Here is a 24,622-nt window from a genome sequence, read left to right as displayed (position 1 = left end):
CGCCCACAGAGACTGGCGAAACGTTAGGAAAAACAACTTTCAGAACATGGCCAAAGAGCCCGAAAAACCCACAACAACCATTAGATCCCGGCCGTGAAAGCCTTCGTGAATACAAAGCAAATGATAATCCCTGATTTGTGCTGAAGGCTGCTATACCTTTGTGCCATCCGTTCCTCAGCCCCACAAAAAAACAAAACAAAAAACTTTACACAGTTTCAAAGTAGGCAATGAATGTGTGTGTGTGTGTGTGTGTGTGTGTGTGTGTGTGTGTGTGTGTGTGTGTGTGTGTGTGTGTGAGAGAGAGAGAGAGAGAGAGAGAGAGAGAGCAATTACACAATAATTATGAGCCATTTGTTCTGGCTGTTGTCAAGAGTGAGGTGTAAAAGATTCCAAACCATGTTGCAAGAATGCTTGAGAAAACAGCTTCAAGAGGACTGGATATACCTCTCAGATATATAACATCAATTTTTCGACTCTTGTCTACAGTTTCTTTGCACTATCCACAAAAGGGTTGTGCTGAGCTAGAGAAGAAGTGGGGTTTTCTCCACAAAAGCTTGCAGTTTATATGTTTTATAGTAAGCCAGTAGAAGGTACTACTGACCCTCACCTTTTGAAATCTTGAAGACCACACTGCCTTATTCTTGTTCTGATGTTTTGTTGTGGCCTAGTATAGCTCCTCTTCAATTCTTCTCTGTATGTGGGTCTCTTGCATGGAATTTCCAGATGTTTGCAGCCTTAAAGTCTAGAAACAAAATTTTAAACAGTCTCCACTGCAAATCGTGCACTGAGTTTTCCTGATGATCTTACACTGTGATGGAATGGGAAGAATATGTGTCTGCCAAGCACATGGAACTTGCTATAGTGCTTTTACTACACTACTGCCAGAGAAGCATTAATATCAATACATATATCCATTTCAATCCGAGTCAAAGTGAACAGCCTTCAATTCAGTGAGTGCAACATCAAGGAATTTTAATTTTCCAAGCTTACAAATCATTCTTCGAACTGAATTGTATGGCTAGTGAACACCTCTGCTACATACTACTCTCATTTAACTTAGTGAAAATATGTTGTTATTAAATGTAAGTATAATTCTGGGTACATAAAACTTATTGTATTTTATAACAAGTGCAAGTTTATAAAGCAAATACATCTCTTTTTTTCCAGCAAAGTATGTTTTTATAGCAAAATTCTCTCTTTTTTTGCAAAATATAGAGGGATTGTGCAGCAAATCCTACATACCACTGCTTTTATACAGTAAACATTGCTGGGTTTTTGACCTCATGCAGGAGTGAAAAATCCTGCACAACCGACAGGATGCGCCAGGACATCCTGTTACACTGAAAATGCTAAAATGTGCAAGGATTTTGTTAATTGCTTATTTTAAACTACTTCTCTCTCTTCTTAAGTCTTCTTTTTAAAATTATTTTTTCTGAGCCTTTAAAAATATAAACCATTATACCTCTAGGCAACAATAGAACAGATACGTACAATGAAGCAGGATTACTGCACTGAATGAAAGATGTGGCATTTTATTTTTTTAAAAAAAATTACTCCCTGAGGCATGGAAAAGTAGAACTATGCCATATACACAGCTCAGCTCCATTGACACACCAAAATCTCAGCTGAATGGTTTTACATCGAATTTTATTGTGATTATAAGTTTGCCCAATCCTTTTTTATGACGACACACACTTCACTTCACTTTTTAAATATAAATATATATGTATTGTTTTGTCTGTATCCTTTGGAGAGCATCTTTCTCAAAATATATTCCTTTATCCTTTTTAGCTCAAGAAAAAGATAGGAATAAAAGTGCACAGGATACTGAAGTGATAATATGGCTGATGAAATTTGCCAGTCAGCAGCATTGGTAAAATGCCTAAGGATTTCAGACTGGCATCCAAACTCACTGATGTCCTTCTGGATGTAGGTAAGAGATCTGATGGGATGAACAGAACCTGAGATTTAAAAGTCATCGCAAAATACGTAACCAGAGATATCACATTCTGTGTGGGAATTTAACCATGCAAGTTTCCATTGAAATTGCCAGTCTATTTTGACAGAGCTGGCAGTGGATCTAGGAGGCCGGCATTCAAATATCTCCTCTGTCAAATACTATGGTACAGACAAGCAAGATTGAATTACATTGGCCTGGATCCTTTTGCATACTTAAACTGGCATAACGCAAATGGAATAACATTGGGAGACCTTAAGATAAGAAGTTACTGCAGATATTATAATAATAATAATAATAATAATAATAATATAATTTATTGTCATTGTAAGTATATACACAGTATATCATACAACGAAATTCACAGACACCCAGAGACCAGACACATGCACACACATAACATTCCCCAAACACTCCCCACCCACTAGAAATCCCCCACTAAAAATACAAACATCTACACCTCAGTCCAAGTAACACAGTCCAACTAATTATTCACTACTGGTGGTCTTTAAGCTCATTATTAATTGCAATTATAGCTCTAGGATAAAAACTATTTAGAAAACGTGTGGTCCGAGTCTTAATTGTTCTATATCTTCTGCCAGACGGTAACAGTTCAAAAAAGTTATAAGCAGGATGGGAAGAGTCTCTCAGGATGCTGTGTGACTTCCTCAGACAGCGGGATGTGAAGATGTCATCCAGGGTTGGTAGCTGGAGCCCGATGATATTCTGGGCAATTTTAATGGTTCTCTGTAGAGCTTTTTTGTCCGCTACAGAGCTACTCCCAAACCATGCCAGAATGCCATAAGTTAGGACACTCTCAATGGTGCTACGGTAGTAGGACAGAAGCAAATGCTGTGATAAATTTAACTTCCCGAGCATTCTCAGGAAATACAGCCTCTTCTGTGCCTTCTTTATTAGCATGTTGGCATTTATAGTCCATGAGAGGTCCTCTGAGATGTAAGCGCCCAGAAATTTAAAACTACCAACTCTCTCCACTTCCTCACCATTTATGTACAGTGGTAAATGTACATTTCTCTTCCTCCTAAAATCAATTATGAGTTCTTTAGTTTTTTTGATGTTAAGTGTGAGATGATTTTCTTTACACCATAGTATCAATCTTTGTACTTCCTTTCTATAAGCAGACTCATTGTTCTTATTTATGAGTCCCACCACTGTTGTATCATCCGCAAATTTAATAATTGCATTGGTGTTATATAGTGGGGTGCAATCATGTGTGTACAGGGAATAGAGGAAAGGACTTAGCACGCAGCCCTGGGGAGCTCCTGTACTTAGTACCAGGGTAGAAGAATGGTGGGATCCCATCCTTACTGACTGTGGCCTATCTGTCAGAAAATCCTTTATCCACATGCAGATCTCCTGAGGTAATCCCAGGTTGATCATTTTTAAAAACAACCTATTTGGTAGAATGGTGTTAAAAGCAGAGCTATAATCCACAAACAACAGCCTCGCATAAGTTCCCTGTTGTTCTAAGTGGCTCAATACAGTATGGAGTACGATGGACACAGCATCATCAGTAGATCTATTTCTCCTGTATGCAAATTGCCATGGATCCAAAGAAGGTGGAAGACTAGCCTTAATGTAATCCAGCACCAATCTCTCAAAACATTTCATAATAACAGATGTTAAAGCTACTGGTCTATAATCATTGGGAGATACCACAGCTGACTGCTTCGGGACTGGCACTATAATAGATGTCTTCAGGCAAGTGGGGACAGAACACTGCAACAAGGATAGATTGAAAATATCCGTAAAAACTCCAGCTAATTCTGCAGCACAGCCCCTAACAACTCGTCCCATGATTCCATCTGGTCCAGCTGCCTTTCGAATATTAATATTCTGGAAAGCGCGTCTCACATCTGAAATCTGCAGTACTAGTGGTTGTCTGTCGATGGTAGATTCTAGTGATGTATTATGGACAGTAGGTGCTGGAATAATGGTTGTTCCTGTTTCCACCTCAAAACGGCTGAAAAATTGATTTAACTGCTCAGCCAAAAAATCACTGCTGCTACACAGACTGTTTTTGTTACTCTGACCAGTGATTTGTCGTAGGCCGTGCCACACTCTGCGAGTGTCAGAACTTTCAAGGTGTTGTTCAATTCTCTGGCTGTACATAGCTTTGGCATCCCTAATGCCCCTTTTCAGTTTAGCTCTGGCCTCTCTATACTGTAGTTCATCACCAGAATGAAAAGCAGTATTTCTGGCTTTTAATAAAAGGCGCACTTCTCTATTTAGCCAAGGCTTGTTGTTAGAAAACACTCGTACTTGTCTTGTAGTAGCAATAACATCGATGCAGCTTTTGATATAAAACAGTACTGTCGAGGCATAAGTATCAACATTGTCCTCCTCAAACAGTGTCCAATCAGTGCTCCTAAAGCAATCTTGAAGTTGCTCAGTTGCATCCACTGGCCACACTTGTATTTCTCTAATTGATGGTCTGATTCTTTTAACAAGGGGTCTGTACGATGGAATCAAAAAAAGAGATATATGATCTGACTGTCCCAAGCTAGGCAATGGCTTCGTCTTATATCCATGCATGATGTTACAATATACCTGATCCAAGGTATTTTCCCCTCTAGTGGGACAGTCCACATACTGATAAAAGTTAGGGAGGACGGTCTTTAAATTGGCTTGATTGAAATCACCTGCTACCACCAGCACTCCATCTGGGTAGGCCTGCTGCTGTTTGCTGATAGCAGTTAACAAACAACTCAAAGCTGTGGTTGTGTTAGCATCAGGAGGTATATATATTGCTGTTATTATAACAACATTAAACTCACGAGGCAGGTAAAAGGGGCGGCATTTCACTGCCAAATACTCCAAATCAGGAGAACAGTGAATGTCCATTATTTTAACATCTGTGCTCCAATTATCGTTTGTGTAAACACAAACCCCTCCACCTCTGCTCTTCCCAGATTCAATAGACCTGTCTGCTCGATGTACTCTGCGTCCTTGTAGTTCAATTACCTCCCCTGGGATGGAAGAATCAAGCCATGTCTCTGTAAAGATCATAACGCAACAGTCTCGAATATTTTTCTGTAGGGAGATAGTAAGTTCCAACTCCTCAATCTTGTTGGGTAGAGATCTAACATTTGAGACAAAAAGACTTGGCAATGCAGGCTTGTGAGGATTTTTGCCTAACCTCACTCGTAGACCAGCCCTGCAGCCTCTTTTCTGCTTGCGTTTTCTCCGTGTTCTTTTCTTCCTGACAGGGAGAGCAGGGGGAGTAACCCCCCGATATGCAGGCCGTCTTAAAAGCTCAGCTGGGATGTTGTAAGTTGAGACCCTCGATTCAAAGTTGCAACAGTCTCTGCCAATAGATAATAATTCTTGTCGACTGTAAGTTACTTGTGCCTGAGCACGTAGAGTCCATAATAAGGACCGATCTCTGGAATGCCTAGCCGCTGCAAATACTTGCGCCGCCATCTTGACCATCTTGACTTATATGTTGTATGTTGAGTTGTATGACTTAGCATGTAACTGATAACATCTTTGATGTTTTCTTAATTTGAGTCAATATACCTCCAGACGTTCTACCATGTCTATAGCTATGCAAGATGATTTTGGCCATCAAATCACAATCTGTCTTGAAGATGGACAATTTACAGTCCTGCTGCAATTCTATGATCCCCTACTACTGACATTGTTTCCAAAGGCTGATGGGAGTTGCACCAATATCTGATATGGTGCATGGCCCACCCACCAATCAAGCCTCAAGCCTTCAGTTATATCTGGGCCCATCCTCAATCACTGTACATGGAAGCCACACTTAAATGCTAAGATATAGTAAATACTAATGCTAACAACAACAACAACATACATACATACATACATATTGTGCTGATATGTAACAGATACTTAGGTTTTTAGTTAAAACTTGTATCTGTTATATAATACCAGTCAATGTTTTTATAATTTTGATTGACTGTGCCTGGTGTTTTTTAATCATCATCATCTTAGAACCTCAGAGCTAGAAAGAACATGATGGATCATCAAGTCCAGCCCCTATTAAGGAGAATTGAACTCCCAACCTCTGAGTGGATGCCTAAACCACTGAGCTATCTGGCAATTCATACATTATGGAAGGAAGCTCTTTGAAGTTTAGCCATGGGGAAATCTGCCATTTCCATTTCTACTACATTCAATTTTCCTCTGCTCTGAAGAAATTTGTGAATTTGGATACATACATACATACATACATACATACATACATACATACATACTTATTTATTTATTTATTTATTTATTTATTTATTTATTTATTTATTTATTTATTTATTTATTTATTTATTATATCCCGCCTATCTGGTCAGTTATGATCACTCTAGGCGGCTTACAACATAAGTAAAATACACATAAAATACACAGATAGATACGAAATTATTACGTAATGAACAATGAACAAATTCAACGAGATGGAAAACAAACAGTAGGAGAAGAGAGGGAAGGAAAACATGAGAAGTTAACTTTCATAAGAAAATGGAAATGAAATTCTTTCCAGTGAGTACAGACCAAATTCAACAGGAACACCAAATATTCTTGGATGGACAGAGCTGTGTTAGAAATGAGGAGTCACCAGAAAACGCATGCACGCACGCATGCATGCACACACACATGCACACGCACACGCACACGCGCGCGCGCACACACACACACACACACAAACACACACACACTTTACTTGGCACTAAATGGCTGAATACACAGGGATTCAAAACCAAAAATTTATTAAGCACTCAAAGCATTGATTCAAAAAGCATGAATATCTCAAGTCTCCTTTTCTCACACATTCATTTTTAACCAGTCTTACATGCAGGGGTAGGCAACACGTGGCCTATACCCTCACAAAGGCCCAATGTACAATACTAAATATTGTCAAAAAAGTTTTAAAAGCTTAATATTTTAAAATTGCTACCTATCTGCAAGTGGTAGCAATTTTATGTCATTGCACATATGCCACTATGAATCCCCAATAGACTTCTGGCCCTTGAGACCTGCTCTTACATAAATATTTGTAGGATTTTGCTCTTAGGTATTCAACTGTAGATTGGGAATGACACTGATTTCCTTTACTGCACAGGGATGTTGCAAGGACAAATATGTTGATGATTGCTAAGTGTTTGGTATATCAAAAGTGCTCAGTAAACCAATAGCGATAGAAACTGTGGCCAGGACCCTATTTCCAAGGCTGCCAACTATAGTGTTTACAAATTTAATGCGTTCTCCGGGACATTTGGTATTGCGAAAAATTCGCAAACCAAAACACAGTTTCCCATAGGAATGCATGCACAGGGCAGCACTATAAACCTCCCAGGTGCAATGCATCCTGTGGAAACTTGCTTCATATTGCAAAAAAAATATCATAAACTGAGGCATTATTTTCTATCGATTTTCGTTCGTAAACCAAAAATTATGTTAACCGAGGCATTCGTAAACCGAGGTACCACTGTAGTTGAGAGGTGGGTGTAAGGATTAACTATCACATGCACTGGCCACATAAATTTGGGGCAAATGACCTATGTCACCATAATTTTTAATTTGATCCTGGCATGGCTTTTTTATTGTTGATCAAAATACCATGAGGAATGGCGGCTGCAGAAAGAAGAAACAGACATCTTCATATATCATCTGATTCACCTTGTCGAATACTTTGACCCCAAGTCCTACCAATAGAGAAAACATATATACAGTAGGACCCCCTATATGTGGGATCTGCTGATACACTTATCCATGGTCTGAAAATATTAAAAATATTAAAATAAAACTCTCTGGAAAGATATATTTTTAACAATGAAGTTACCAGAACAGGCCACTAGAGGGGGGCAGAAATCATGTTATGTATAGCATTTACTATAATCCATGTTTTTCAGCATCTATGGGGAGATTGGAAATGTTCCCCTATAGATATGAGGGTTTTACTTTGATCTAACAGTGAATTTGTTGATCTTTTGAAAAAATTACTTCTTTTCTAAGGAGGAAGAAATCTAGATCTGGCAACTCTCTGCAGCTCTTTCACATACCAAGGAAATAACATATTTATTTTCCTTACCTGTAAAGTTGGAAACGCTATATGTGCTTAACAACTAAGTTACAGCTGAAGCAGGATTAAAGTGTTATGACATTACAGCTGGAGATCCGAGACTACTGAGCTTGCTGTGGCAGTGTGCTCGCATACTGACATTTCCACTGAGCGCTTAAGGAAAAAAAATACATATGTTGTGTTTGTTAACACATTGCAACTGTTCGTTTGAATTGAAATTTAATCAGCCTGATACAGTTCAGAGAAACAGACTGATGCACTAGTATTGTTTCCTAGACCGGGAACTGCAGCAGACATAAAGGAGATATGCATCCAGCTATGAATTGCAATGCAAATCCCAGTAAGGATATTGTGTAACTGTACAGATGTTTACTTTTACTGCTCCCAATTAAGTGAGGTGCACATTCTAATGGAAACCCCTGTACTTGTGAAACCAGAATCTCTATTTGTGCATCATTAAACCTCCGGCTATAATCCTATATTCCCCGAATGGGAATCCCAGGAGGGTTTTTTTAGGACACATTGGATCTTGATAGAATGTGGATAAATTACTTTTTGGTATTACAGTTCCTAAATCCCTTAATTGCTGGATGGCAGGTGTAGCTGTAAAAATTTACTTTCCCAACCTTTCTCTTTAAAGGGGGGGGGGAGAGAACTGGAGTTGAAATAGCCCTCCCAAACTCTTGCAGAAATGATGATCATAAGGGCTCATCTGATGTAAGAGTTCTGGCGTCAGAGGGGGAACAGGAGGCATTCTGGGAGACGGGAGGAGTCAATACACGAAGAGGTATAACTGGGAGAAACAGTAGACGCATAAGCCTACATCCAACTGTGGAACCAAACTTAAGAAACCCCACTGAATTTATGAGACTTACACAAGTGTTGAATCACTATTTAGTAAATGATTCAGCAGGTCTAGACTTCATGGGATTAGCAACTGAATTAATACACCAGGATCTACAGCCCTTCCAGTCCCCAGACACCTCCTCTCTCCCCAGACTAGAAGTAGACCTACACCATTGCAGGGATGGGGGCTCGACTCGCAGGACTTGCTGTCAAGTCAGACTTGAGTCCCACTGGTGACTCGACTCAAATTCAGCTTGCAGCTCAGAACCCAAACCCCCTTTTGTCTGGGGAAAAAAACCTTGTTTTTAATAGGGACACAGACTTGGGGCTTGGGGTTTGGAATTCGAACCCGGGGACTTGCCAACATCCCTGCACCACTGCAGCTAAAGTAAGGAAAACAGTTTTTCTATGGGATTTTTAAAGGTTCTTGAGAGTAGAGATAACATACAAGAATGCTGCTTCTCCCACCCATTAGTATGCTGGGACAAATTCGGCTGTGATTTGGAACCTTTCCTTCCTTTAACGCTGGAATTTGTATCCATCCAGCATTCGAATTGCTCTATGAATCTGTTTTCATTTCCTGAAGCTTCAAAGGATGGAAGCATGTTGTAACATTTCTGGAGAGTATAAATAGAAATACAGACCAGGGAGACCAGTATATTTGTGACGTGTCACTGAGCCTGCATAAGATGACTTTTTCCTGGATATGCTCCATTAGCTATCTCTGTGTTTTCCTTGATCTTTGACAATACAGGCAATTCCAGGAAGGCTGCAACTTCTAATTAGAGACCTGAGCAGCTTTCTCTCTTACTGGTGTACTCATTAAATTGATTTTTCCAGTCCATCATGTAATTGTTCCAACGAAGGATCCCTGCTTTCCATTCTCGTTCCGCTTCATCAATATTTCCTGTAAAACATGAAATGGGTGGCATTAATCTAAATTTCAATCTCTTTGTACATTAATTGAAAAATAATTCTGATCACAAATCCCTTTCTTTTTTCTTTAAATACACCACATTATGCTCCTCCCTTTTGTCACCTGATTTATTACAGATTCAAAGGGTAACACTTTATCTCTGGATCCTGGGATAATTGGGAGACACTTTTTTGCAGGCTGGCATTCAGTATCATATGGATTTGCATTTTCACTTGTCACACCCAAATGACATTAACTAAGGAGGTTACCATTCATGAGCGATAAGCATTCAGAGTTTCAGCTAGAAGATTCAATAAATCTCAATAATTTTCATTCCTGGAAAGAATCAAACAACCAATCAATCAAATCTCATAGACTAGGTTACAAAATATTATCACAAATACAGCAATGGTTTTCAAGAAGAAATTATAATGGATATACTACTGATGACTTACGCATTACGAGCAGCATGAAGTATGTGCAACAGTATATGTAACACCATGTGAAATAACCAATTTAACATGCTCAATATCAAGTCAGTGTATAACTTCAGTGAGAAACTGTAATGGGCAAACTCTTGTTCAGATTGACCATCCACAATGTGCACAGAGAAAAAGCTGCCTAAAATCCTTAGACCACAGACATCTGTTTCTGTGCATATATATCCAAACCATGCAATCATTTTTAGGAAGCCAAAGATAATAGCAGAAACAATTCACATGGAAGAGGTTTCACTGCCTCTGGCTGCTCTGCACACATGGCTTCTCTCCAGTGTGGATCAATAGTGTTTGTGGATTTTATTAATACAGCATCTAAAATTGTGTTGCACAATTCTGTGTGCACAATGGGATTAATGTCATCAGCAGCAGTGAATTGCTGTTGATTAAAGGCTTCCTTTGGCAATTTCAGGGTGCATGCAACACATATGCAATGTAGTGGAGCCTCATGCACTCTGAAATCACCAGAGATTGATTGCCTTTGATCAGCAAAAATTCACCACTGCTGATGATGTCAATCCCATTGTGCATACAGAGCTATGCAACAGGATTTTTGTCTCTGCCTCTGATTCTGAATAAGCTATTAGTATATGTCACTAGCCATTTAGACAACTATAAAATTATTTGCAATCAGTTTATATTTCTGGCCTATCCAAAACTGATTATTGCAAAATATCCATGGGTAAGCAGCATATTCTCCTTAATTCTCCCATCAAATGTTGATGATCTATGCACCAAAAATGTCAGAAATGTTTGGATCTTCTCCTCATGAAGCAGAATCTTCATCCTTCCTGATAAAACATAAATCTCCAAACTCAGAGGAAACACTAAATTCAGCAATAACATCAAACTATATTTAGTATATTAAGTATACAGTATTTAGTATATTAACTGTATTTAGTATATTATACTAATACGTTAAGTGAAGTCAGTTCATATTTGATCATCATGAGGACCATGTCAATCAAACTGAAATTCTGAGAAATGTTTTATGAATCCTGAGCGTGTCATCTGCAATGTACATATACAGTTCTATTTTTATCCCTTTGAGGGTCACATTTTAATGGGATCTGACTGGTAGTGGATTTTTGCAGATTATATATGCAGCAAAAAAAATCAGATCTCAGCCAGTAACTATGGGGATCCATTTGCCCCCTTCCCCAGTCTTTGCAACTATACTTGCACCGATGACCATGTGCACAAATGAGCACATGTTCGAGGGAAGATAAAGTGGAAACAGGCAGAGTTCTTAATTCCCCCCCCCTTCTTTCTATTGTCTGCTCTGTTGCACCCACGCTCGTCAACGGATACACTGATCTTCCTTATCCTCTTTCTTGATTATGTAGCCAGGGGAAGCACCATCTTTTCTCTCACCTAGATATGGAGTTCATTCTAATAATTGGGGGGAGTTGCTCAGAGGTACAGCACTTGCTTTATATATCAGAGTATGTGCTGCATCTCTGAGCTACTAGTATTTGAAAAAAAGTGAGGAGGAGGACAAATGGTTCAACCTTGCCATCTTCAGGAAGCAAAGAATCACTTCTGGCCTGAAACCCAGAGAAATGTTGCTGGTCAGTGCTGACAATACTGAGCAAGGTGGAGCAGTGGTCTGACTCAGAACAAGGTAGTTTTCTATGCTCCCTATTCTCTTTTCAGTGAAGACCGTCTTTTGTTGGGAACCAAACATTAGCTTCTATAAAGGCTAGCCTATCAAGATCTTTTTGAGTTTTGTTCCTGTCTTCCAAGGTATTAGCTATTCCACCCAGTTTTGTGTTATCCACAAATTTGATAAATATTCCCTGCACTCCCTCATTACAAGCAATATTTGGCAGTGAGCAGTACAAACAAGTTCCATGATTGGAACTCCATTGAGCCCAACCCCTGTTTTGGTCAGTGACAAATATTGCTTCGGTCCTGGAGGAAGCTTACTTCTCAGAGCAAGATGCCCCACAATAAAAAAAAAAAATCCACAAATCCATACGGGTGGGAAAATAGGCACATTCCCCTTGTAACATATCATTCTCCGATTAGGAGTGGAAACGTTTCCATCGGCAAGGAGAAGTTTGTATATTTATGTATCTGTACATCCATTCATGGGATTAGGAAGCTTTACTGTTTGAGAGGGGGGTACTATTCAGGTATGTGCACATTGTTCTGCCCCCCCCCCAGAGTTTATACGAGACTGGACATAACCTCAAACTCATTTATTTGGGTGAGGATGTGTTCTATTGATTTGGGGGACAGATGATTTCTCCCTTGAAACTAGTAGTTAGAGGGCACATATTGTTTCAAAGGAGAAGCTCAACCTTGAGGTCATCATAGTTTAAGTATCTTTAAAATGTTGGGGTGGTATGGAGGTACCCAGCAGGAAAAAAATGGTATTGAATTGGTGCTCAGAAGGCTTGCAAACCACATGATCCCACCTCTTACATACATAACAGTAAAACAGGAGGAGTTTGATCATTGGGAATTCTGGTATGAATTGAACGGATCTCCCACTCCCAGACTAAGGGTTATCAATGCTGCATACTTATTGCAGTCTGATTCCACTTTAGCTAGCATGGCTACACCTGGCTTATTATCCTAAAGAATCCTTTGGCCTGTTTGATGAGAACCATAACAAGCATGCTGGAACAATAACAGAGAACTCTTAAGCATATTGCACAGTACTATGTATTCTCTGTTACATTACATGGCATGGAATCATGGATGTAGGTGACCACAAAAACAAGACAAAAGCATCTGAAATTGAAATTTATCATAGGATATTATTAATATACTGAATATAAAGAAATACTAAAGTGAATTAATGAAGACCAAGAAACCATCAAATTCATAGTACACAAACCTGGAATGCTTCAGTCATGTATCGAAAAGCAAGAAGTGTAGATTTATTACAGCTGATCCTTTAAGGTAAACCATATTGTTCACTCCCATTTTTTAAAAAATAATAATCTGCAGATTTACATGGCAAAATAAATACTGCTATATGAACACAGACAAACGTGACACCAGTACAAAAAAGTATTCATCCACTGCTAATTACAAATATGCACCTCTTCTTTTAATACATGAATTAATGATGCATTTTTTCACTTTCTGGTGGATTTAGAGTGGGACCTTATTTCACACACCCCTTCCCTGTTCTGGAACATCATCTGTCTGACTTCCTGCATAGTACAGAAACTTCTCAATGGATATGGAGCATGTCACAGAATGTTTGGTCTTATGTAGGACATTTGCTCATCGATATCATCATCAAACAGATGGTGTCTCCAGTCATATTTTTTGTGAGCAATATGTTGTGATCAAATGGAACATTTCATCCAAACCTAATATAGCAATTTCTTCCCAGGAAATCATCCATATTCACATGTAACCTAATGACAGGATGTTGGGTGTGTTTTGGTTTGGTTGCATCTTTTGTCGGGGGGGCAGGGGAATTATTTTTATACATTTTATAAAAGATGGAACTTGATGATGTAAGAAGTGATAAAATCTATCAAAAGTTAAAATGATAAACAATCTGTCAGATGAATAATATCATAGTCTCCCTCCACCTCAGAGGTCTTACTTGTATATATTCAAAGAAGCAGTCCAATCCAACCATTTGTTAGATTTATTTGGCAGAGATACAGATATTCCCGAGCACAAAATTATAGGACATGATACCTGACTTCATAAAGGTAAAGGTGAAGGTTCCCCTTGACATTTTTAGTCCAGTCGTGTCCGACTCTAGGGGACGGTGCTCATCCCATTTTCAAGCCGTAGAGCCAGTGCTTGTCTGAAGATAGTTTCCATTGCCACGTGGCCAGCGTGACTAGGGAACGCCATTTTACCTTTCCACCAAGGTGGTACCTATTTATCTACTCTCATTTGCATGCTTTTGAATTGCTAGGTTGGCGAGGAGCTGGGACAAAGTTCACTCCGTCGCATGGATTCGATCTTACAACTGCTGGTCTTCTGACTCTGCAGCACAGGCTTCTGCGGTTTAACCCACAGTGCCACCATGTTCATGACATCATATAAGTATACATAAAGAACCAAGCACACAAAACAGAAACACTTTGTGAAAAGAAAGAAAAAACAGCCCAGAATACATACCCTACATATTCGAGAAATACTAGGAATTGTTATTGTTGAGGATACTGGAGAACTGACACCAATGGTGCAACTTCTGTAATTTATTAGTATCAGAGCAGTTAGACTATTGCACAAAGATCCAGACTAGCACTTATTTAGAAAAAGTGTTCCCTTAAGTGGTGAAATGACTTTGCTTGTCCTAGCATGTGCTTTCCCTGAGCTCTGCATCTTATATTCCCGTGTGCGTTCTTTTGTGACTGGTTGCCAGTAGAGCTTAATTTGGAAGTCTGGCATGAATGTCCAGGAGATACAGAACAAATTTGTACTCAGTTAGGAAGCTTGTTGGGCACTGTGGAGCTGCTCACCCTCTCTTATCACGAGGGTTTTCTTGAAGATAAAGACATGATGATGGAAGAAAATCTGCATCATACATGTGTACAAATGGCCTTTCATAATCATCCCACTGGTTATAGACAGAGAAACTGCCAGGTAACAATTTCATCACATTTTTCCAGGAGGAGAAATTCATCGACAGATTCTTGCCATCAGCAGTAGTTGTAGCACTAATTCATTCTTTTTTCCTCCTAAATATTTTTGGTTTTTGCACTGCCAACAATAGCTATGTTGGTAGGCATGCCACAATTTTGATTCCAATCTTTAGTGTCATTTTAGGGAACTGTGGTAGTGATAACATAAAGTAGAAACCACCCCTTCCCAAAAAGGAGGGATTTTATAAATAATTCTGCTAGGCAGCCTTCTACTATTGCTAGGGGAGTAAGAAAAATAAAATCTCAGATTTTGGTTCAGTATCACTTGTTATTCTTCAAAGTTCAGCATCTTCTCTAGGGTTTCCTACATATCACATTCTGGAGCAGTCAGTGCAGATACATTTTGCTTAAACTGCAGAAGATGCTTACAATACTTCTCTTTCCTGTAAATCCTATATGAACAAAGACAGGGTTGCATCCAGCTCCAGGAAAAAAGATAAAACAAGTGCTGTGCGTAACATATCTCCAAAATTCCAAAAATAGTTTCATTTCTGCATGGGAAAACAGCCTTCTATTTGTTTCTGTGTTTTTGAGCTTGCCACGACTCTGTAAGGTGTCTAAAAGTGCTGAATTTGCTTTCACTTTTATTTCCATTATACATCTCTTCACTGCTCTTGAACCTGTCTGGCTGCCCGGCCTTTCTTATCTGAAGAGGCCTTTAGGAAGAGTCATTTTATGGTGGTTTTCCTGGGGCTTTCACTGAACTATGAGAGCCTCAGGAGGCTGGTGTGGAAATGATGGTAGAACACATTTATGTAGATCCTCACCACCTCATAAGTGAGGTAGGCACAAAAATCTTGAATCCTGAGATCTGTGCAGAAATGTAGATTTTCTTTCCTGCAGGTTTCATGCAGGGCAATGGTTACCAGCCTTTGGTCTCCAGATATACTTGGACTAAAACTCCTAGAAGCCTCCATCACTAGCTGTGCTGGCCAGGATTTCTGGGAATGAATGAATGAATGAATGAATGAATGAATGAATGAATGAATTCATTCATTCATTCATTCATTCATTCATTCATTCATTCATTCATTCATTCATTCATTCATTCAATATACTGCCCATTTAGAAAATTTGGGAGGTATACAACAAATTAAACATACATTATATACTAATACAAACAATGAACTATCCCATACATAGATATAGCCCAAAACAGGTAGAAAAACAATTTCATGAACTCACTCAAATACTGTATTATTTCTATCCTCCTTCTTCCAGAGTCCCAACTATTGAGGGAGAACTTCCTCAAAGGCTTCTCTGAATAGTTCTGTTTTAGAAGGTTTCTGAACATGTGAATGGAGGGCACCTATTGTATTTCTTGTGGACGAGCATTCCATAGGGAGGGTGCCACTTCAGAGAAAGCCCAGCTTATGGTTACCATTTTCCAGGCTTCTCTGGGAGATAACATCTGCAGACATGAGGTCTGTGAAGACTGGGTCAGACAGAAAGTTGATCTTGGCAGAGTCTAAGAGCAAGTAGGGACCCAAAGATGGGGACCACTGATGGAGGGCCTACTCTTAGCAGATGGCATACAATGGCCAGCAAATCTTCTGTGAATGAGATCAAGGATAACTTGTGGAATGTGTGTAAAACCATATATTACACAAACTCATTGAAAAGCATAATACAGTAGTACCTCAGTTTATGAATTTAATGCGTTCTCCGGGACATTATGTAATGCAAAAAATTCATAAACTGAAACATGGTTTGCCACAGGAACGGGGCGGCACTATAAACCTCCAGGCACAATGCATCCTGGGGAAACTTCCTTAGTACTGCAGAAAAAAATTGTAAACTGAGGCATTATTTTCAATGGATTTCCATTCATAAACCGAGGCCTTTGTAAACCAAGTTATTAGTGTATTTAAATCAAGGAGGTCTTAGGAAGGACTGTTGGCTTTCCCTCCCAAATAATCCATAGCTTCATAAGCCCTGAAATTGAAACTGAAATTAAAATGTAGTAGTAGGAAAGTGACCTTGTATTGACCAATTTTCCGTACATATACATATTTACCACCAAAATTACCTGTCATCTCCAGGACTTTGGGAAAAAATATATTCCAGAATCGGCACTGCTGGGCACGTAATTTTGTCCGAATCTTTGAAGCATCTGTGTTTAATGTTAAGTATTTTTGTTCAGTGGTGGTGAAGACTGGCCATCTTGTCCCATTAATCTGAGTCCCACTGGGTGTTCTAAAGGATTAAAGAGAAGCATTAGATTCCTCATGGGAAATTACCCGAGCACATCAGGAGTGTAAAAATTATTCTGTTGAAAAGTTATTTTATTTCAAAGATCAGTAGGTTTGCATGAAATTACCTCTGCACTTTTGAAAATAGATAAAAATAAATATCAACACCTACCCCCAAACTTTAAATGGGTTCTCAGCAAAAAAAAATTAATTACAAGTATAGCAAGGTACACTTGAATATTATTTTTAAGGCACAAAGGAGGGAAATATCATCATAATAAGATCAACACTCATCAGCTCCATGGATAAACCCAAGAGGTCAGGGACAAAAAACAATCTCCGGCATTACATTAAGCACAATCAATAGTTTGTACTACCCAAAATATTTAATAAGAGTGCTAATGTCTTATTCTAATATTTAAGAACATTGCCTGCCTGCCTTTCTGCCTGCCTGCCTTCCTTCCTTTCTGTCTTTCTTTTTTGATTTCTTTCTGTTGGGGATTGGGTAAGCAGAGGTAAATAAAGGTGCACACCTAAAGTAAAAATATATCCACAACAACTGAAAACATTGACATCACCAGTTTCAGTGATATTACTCTAAAAGTGTGGACCTCCATATGATGTTGGATTACAACTTCCAGCATGCCTCACCATTGGTTATGGCAGCAGTCCAGCAGTGATGGCTGCAGGCAAAAGCATGCCTGATTCATACATGCAGGTACTTTAGGGACTTAGTTGTATGTAGGCAGAGAACAAAACAGACATGAGGTAAAGGTAAAGGTTCCCCTTGACAATTTTTTGTCCAGTCATGTCCGACTCTAGGGGGCGGCACTCATCCCGCTCTTCAAGCCATAGAGCCAGCGTTTTGTCTGAAGACAATCTTTCCGTGGTCACATGGCCAGTGTGATTTAGACACGGAACGCTGTTTACCTTCCCACCGAGGTGGTCCCTATTTATCTACTCACATTTGCATGCTTTCGAACCGCTAGGTTGGCGGGAGCTGGGACAAGCGATGGGTGCTCATTCCGTTGCGTGGATTCGATATTACGACTGCCGGATCTTCTGACCCTGCAGCACAGGCTTCTGTGGTTTAGCCCACAGTGCCACCACGTCCCTAAAAAACAGACATGAGATCACAACAAAAGGCCATTGCTCTTGAGCTCTCCATATATCTAGTCTGACTGTAAGTCCCTACATGTTGAACTTGGAAAAGATGCTTTTCCAGAATCCTGTTGCTAGCATGGCCATGAGTGGAAGAATTCTGTTCAAAAAGTAACTCCCCCAAACTCTGTCTTTGTGTGGATATGGGATTGTACAGGAGAACAAATCCTTTCAATTCTGTGTTTTTTTTAATGTTATTTTCTGATCCTTTTAGAGCAGGTTCTTTCTGTCCAATTGATGAAGAAATGTGTCTCTTGGTATATGAAGAAATGTGTATGTTGGTATGTTCTTCTCAAAAACAAATCCCATCAAATTCCAAAGCCCAGACTTTATCTAGTAACTAAAGCTGCTCCATCATGGAGAAAACCATGACATATTTGCTTGCAATAATGCTGTTCATTATTGAGGAAGCTATGAGGGGAAAAATTGGTGACAGCCATAATTCAGTACCAGCAGAAATGGTTGACTGCACAAGGATTCAGAGTGAGAATTTAAAGAGTTCAGCACCCAAAGACCTGTGTCCAGAGAGGTAAATATGGCCATTTCCCTTCTCCCCCATGGAGTTTTCAATCTCATGTTCTGTTTATTACATTTACAAACAAGCTTATGAATTTTGGAAAGTCACTGGAATCCAACTAAGCTAAATCCAATTTATAAAGAATTGGATTTATGGACACACAAGAGATGGGATCATAGATTTGCTTGACCCCTCTTTGTAGGTCAAAAAGAGAATGCAGGTACTATGTGCAGAATTCCCCAGCTTTAATTTCTAACAGCTGCAGATTTAAAAGGATCAGATGGGACATGAGGGTGAAATTTCTCTGCTGAGAGTCTGGTCACACAGCCCAAAAACCTGAGATTTTACCTATACCATGATGAGTTTCATGTCCACAGAATGAATTCCAAAGTGTGTGTTTATTTTCCTCTGACTTGATTTATTTTCTTAGGAAGCAAATTAAAATAAATGTCCACTAAATAGCTGTTTATTTCAGCATACTGTTTTCTTACTCCACTTAAGCCCATTGTAAACCTTACAGCCAGTTTTAAAAGGGAACCTCTCCATGCATATCCAATTTACGGACACAAGTGGAAAGTACATAGTCTCCCAAATCAGTACATTAACAGAAGAAGAACATTTGCATTGCAATTACTAAGTAGGGGTGCAGGAAACTACTCAAAAACCATGTGATGTGAGCTGGCTAAAATTAAAATGATACATAATGTGTTTTGTTTGTTTGTTTGTTTGTTTGTTTGTTTGTTTGTTTGTTTGTTTGTTTGTTTGTTTGTTTAGAAATGCAGACAGGCTCTTAGATGTTAGATAGCTGTTCCTAGTCAGAACAGAAAACATGGATCTAGGTGAGACCAACTGTTATAAGGCAGCTTTTTATTCCCCTAGTACAAATTTATCAGATGGGTATCATTGTAAGTCAATGAGTGGAAGGACCATTTTATTGCTTTGTGTGTGTTTTTAAATATATCAACTGTCTTTCCTGAGAGAACTCTGTCCAAGCTGATGCACCAAAGTGAATTATCCCAAGCAAGTCTAAGCTGCAAAAGTTTTCCTGAAAGAGGTTTACCAAATTTAACAATGTTCCAAAAGAGGAGTGCAATAAATGATTTGAAAGTGCAGAGTTGATATGAGTAATTTGATGTCCCTCTCTCAGGTATCCAGCCAAGAAAACTGGCAAGGAAAGGCTAAGTCTTTGTGAAGTCAGTGGGAGTTTTAAGTTTGTTTACCACTGCAGAAGAAAAGGTCAGGATAGGCCATTTGAGGAAAGATTGGTGGACTGTGAATGTTTACCTCAGTTTTTTTTTCTTTCTTTCTCCTCCTCCTCCTCTTTGGTGACATGGCTGTTGATGAATGATACATTTAGCAGCTGGATAGCCTCGGTAATAGGGAATTGGGTTTGAGGTTTGTGTTTGGCTGAAAAAATTTCAGCCTTGCAGGAAGCTGTTGGGATCAGATCATTTGATTTGTACATGGACTGGGTTTTCACATTGCTCTTTTAAAACAACAAAAGTGCCACAGCTAAATGTGTTAAACAAGTAAACAATCAGCCATTGCTTAACACAAAAAGAGCTCAGCTGTTCTTGCTATGGGCCACTGGCAGGATGCCTGGTTTTATCCATGAAGGGACTAGCCAGATGCAGCAGTGAAAGTCACTTTCCTACAGTACCTGCAGCTGCTTCCACTATATTTCAGATTTGGGACAGTTACAGCTGGAACACAAAATGCCGCACCCAAGAGCATTTGAAATGGGCCTCCAAAATCCTACAAGGTTTGAGTCTGACTCCAAATAGACCTGCCTTGTTGGGTTTTTTTTTCCTCCTGTACAAAAAACAAAACAAAACAAAACCCACACCATATCTGGTGATAGCAGCAACTATATTAGGCACAGTTAGCAAATGGGGAGTCTCAGAATAGTCTTCTGGACTTGGTAGAATTAGGGAACTACATTTCTCAGCACTCCTGATGCCTAAACCCTCTGTTTGTCATTCCCAGGACTTCTGCAATCCCAAATAAAAACTGAGGAACTCCAGGTGATACATGTCCCAGGCTTCTGGTGGTGCAGAATTCTACAGGAGATTGGGAATATTGGTGCCACAGTGTTCTGACACTCAAAGGAAGTGTGATTTATAGCAACCTTCTGTTGAGACCATACTCTTTGCTGCTATTGACATGAAAGTTTTTGAAAAGAGAAAGAAATGACCGTGGATTCACAAAAGACCCAGAGTGCTGAATTCCTTACGCCCACTCCAAGTCCTGACAAATATGGTAGAAGGTTTACCTTAAGAACCAAATCAACCCAGCAGCAGTTTGTCTGTCACTTACATGTTGGGATAAAGCTTCTGTATGCTTCTGCTTGGCATTTGGGCATATGCATGCATTTTGACCAGCCTACCAAAACTATTTCTAAATTCATTCTCTATTTTAATACATCCTAACAGGATTAGTGGAGAATTGCAACATATTCATTACACTTCCATGCCTTCTCTCTGTGACCACATGGACCAAAAGTGTACATTTCTTAAATCAAGCTTGAATAGCTTGTAGCCCATCATACTGAATGCAATCCACAAGCAACATAGAGCAATATTATATATATTGCTGGTTTTATATATATATATATACACAGCTTCTGAAAGGCTACAAACTTGTTTACATGGCTTTACAAACTTGTTTACATAACCAGCTTCTGAAAGGCTACAAACTTGTTTACATGGCTGAGTTGATGCTAAGGTGGTTAGGAAGTCCGGTATGCCATTTGGTGAAATCCTTGCATTCAAATCCATACAGACCTCAAGTGACATAATTTGGTCCACTTTTTTAAAAGAGTAGATGTGTTAGGTATGTGTATTATGAATTATATTTAAGAGAATTTGTTAAGTAATGCACCTTTTTTTAAAGGTCTGGTTGAAAGCCTGCCACTGTCTAATACACAAAATACATCTTTCTGTTGTCTGGCCCTGGTCAAGAAACTGTCATGGCAGAATATATATTCTTTATCTTATCTTAAAGCAGTGGTTCTTAACCTTTTTGAAAGAAACGCCCCCTTGAGCCATTGAGGAAGTTATCATCGCCCCCCTCCCCATGGTGATGATATTTATTTATTTATTTATTTATTTATTTATTTATTTATTTATTTATTTATTTATTTATTTATTTATTTAAGACACTTAAATCCAATGACCCCGAAAACAAAATTCAATTCCAAGAAAATGAAATGCCCCCAAAAAGTAACATTTAATAATTTAGTTGCAAGCGAATTTTAAGACGCAAAAAGAAATACAGTATAAAAAGGGCATAAAAACAAACCGCAATGCAGGAACTAAAAATTTCAAGACAAAAACTCTGAAACTAAATTAAGATTGGAGGAAAATATATATTCATGCACACTGTAAAAAGGCTGCAGCCATCTTCACAGGTTTGGCTTGCTCCGGCGTCCCCCTACCGCCCCCTTCTGCTCCAGCGCCCCCACACCGCCCCTTTTCGTTCTACTGCCCCCCTGAAAAATGAAATCGCCCCCTGGGGGGCATTATCGCCCACGTTAAGAACCACTGTCTTAAAGCACCAGTCAAGAAACTACCTGTAGCCAAGCCTGCCGCCATGACAGTTTCTTGACCAGGGCCAGACAAGAGAAAGAAGTATCGTGTGTATATATATATATATATTTAACATAACTAATGCGATGTATTTTCACTGCTTTAATGGAAACTCCAAAATATGTTTTTAACCCATAGTGCAGTAGTTAAATTTCAGTACTACAGTCAGGTTTGTGTCCACAACCTGAATTAAGTCCCAATGGATTGAGGTAGTTAGCTCAAGGTTGACTTAGCCTTCCATCTTTCTGAGGTCAGTAAAATGAGAACCCAGCTCATTGAGGGGCAATGTGTTCCTTCCACATATATCTGTGAAGATTCTCAGTCATCCAGGTGGGGTTATCTGGAAGTTGAGTCATGGCAACTGGACTTCCTTCTTTTCAGATTGAAATGTTTCGCTACTCATCCAAGTAGCTTCGTCAGCCTGAGGAGAGTTAGTACGAGATCCCTTTGTCCTTATAATGAGCCTAATCAGACCAGGGGGGAGTGAAACCAATGTGGAGGATATATCAGGGGTCTCCTACCAACTCTCTTCAGACTGAAGAAGCTACTTTGACGAGTAGTGAAACATTTCCAGCTGACAAGAAGGAAGTCCAGTTGCCATGACTCAACTTCCAGATGTTCCTTGCACAATTATGTTGTAAACCTCCCAGAGAGTACTCAAGCTATGTAAGTTGAAGCTATAATTATATCAATAATAATTCCTATTAAACTACTTAGTGATATTGACAAATATTATTATTATTTTTTTAAAAAGGAAGGCTTTTGGTTAGTTCCCACCAATCACATATTCTGGAAACAGAACAAAAGAGAAACAGAAAGTTCTGGAAACAGAACAAAAGAGAGTACTTCTAACCACATCAGAAAATAGAATCCTCTGACAGGGACCAGAAAGGTGCAGGTAGGACTGCTCTGGGGATCGGCTGGTTCACTCTAGCAGAGACATAAACTGATTACTGTCTTTAGGAGTCAACCAGCTGTTCGCGCAGCAGACCTAACAGTGGCCAAATGCCCATGTAGTCAATGACTAATAGTGTTGTATCACAATGGCCTGTCACAAACTGTGCCTAGGATATTGAGTCTGCATTTAGCAATTTTGATTCTGTGCCAACGTTCCCTCTAAATTTCCAGAGAACTGTGCAGGGGCTCCACCGTGTGTGTGTGTGTGGGTTCCAGCTGCAACCAGAAGCAAATGGATGGAAATGCTAGCTCAACTGCGTGCACCCAATGCAGCGCTCACACCCGCATACCTGCGGGGCTTAGAGGGAATGTTGGTCCTTGCTGTTGACCTCATAGCCAAGGGGTTCAAGCACCATTGTTCCCTTCACACTATGATACTGGGACACTTCTTTTCTACAAAGTGTTATCCAGAAACAGACTCTTCCTTAACCCTATTCAGGCATTCTTGGGGGGGGGGGGGAAGGTTACACTGAAGCATGAGGAAACAGGGCGTTCTAGTTCAGCTTGCTCCCTGTGGACAGACAAGACTGCAAGGAAAATGTCCGTTAAATATAAATAGATTTAGGATCTTGAAAAATCAAGGTTACGGATCATGTGGGGAGACTTCACCATGGCAAACTGTTTCCTTTTCAAGCTGTCATTCTTTATTTGGAGACAGTGCCAGGGTGGGTGTAGAGTTAAAATACTCTCTTGCTGATATTTTCAAATTAACTTTTTTAAAAAAATACCTGAATAGGCCTACCATGAAGAGCTCAAATGTGAAACATGAGGGGAAAAGCCCTTGAATAATTAGGGCCTCTTGACATGTTGTGCCTTGGAATCAAATGACCATGTAAGCAATTGTGTTTTCTTTCGACAGGAGAGGAAAATAAATTTCTCAGACTGACATTTCTTGTGGAAATACCCCATTTTATGTCTCCTGGGACTATCAGCTGAATGCAATGTTTCTTGCTTATATGCAAATTTCTATGGTGTGCAATATACTTTGGAGAGAAACACAGGATCATGCTCCTTTATCTATAAAGGAGTATGATTCTGTATTTCTCAAAGGTACTGATATTCATTCAATATATTTAATATCAGTACATTTGAGAAATATACTCAGATTCGCTTTCATGGTTGTAAAAATACATACCAGCGTTAATACTTTAGAAAGAGGTATGCAAAATCAGTATATGACTTTGAGGAAAGGGAAATGTTTCCAAAGGTATTCACAGATTTGATGTGCAGGGAACAAAAGTCTCCGAAACTGGGATAGAAATACAGGATGGTGCACAAATGCTCGCGGGAAACTGAGAAACAG

General features: G+C 39.3%; 1 protein-coding gene across 1 annotated transcript in view; it reads right to left on the bottom strand.

The window, feature by feature from the left end:
* Positions 1 to 6,685: 6,685 nt before the first annotated feature.
* BCHE (butyrylcholinesterase) overlaps positions 6,686 to 24,622 on the bottom strand; it is an 87,811-nt gene continuing 69,874 nt past the window's right edge. The window contains exons 3-4 of the mRNA XM_072996161.2: positions 16,935 to 17,101; positions 6,686 to 9,768 (exon numbers count right to left, since the gene is read on the bottom strand). Coding sequence (XP_072852262.2) covers positions 9,644 to 9,768; positions 16,935 to 17,101 — 292 coding nt within the window. The 3' untranslated portion in view covers positions 6,686 to 9,643. The remainder of the gene's footprint in view (positions 9,769 to 16,934; positions 17,102 to 24,622) is intronic.

Source organism: Pogona vitticeps, chromosome 3 (assembly GCF_051106095.1).
Source record: "Pogona vitticeps strain Pit_001003342236 chromosome 3, PviZW2.1, whole genome shotgun sequence".
Taxonomy (NCBI): domain Eukaryota; kingdom Metazoa; phylum Chordata; class Lepidosauria; order Squamata; family Agamidae; genus Pogona; species Pogona vitticeps.
The sequence above is the reverse complement of the archived record's forward strand: the minus strand, read 5'-3'. Positions and strand labels throughout refer to the sequence as shown.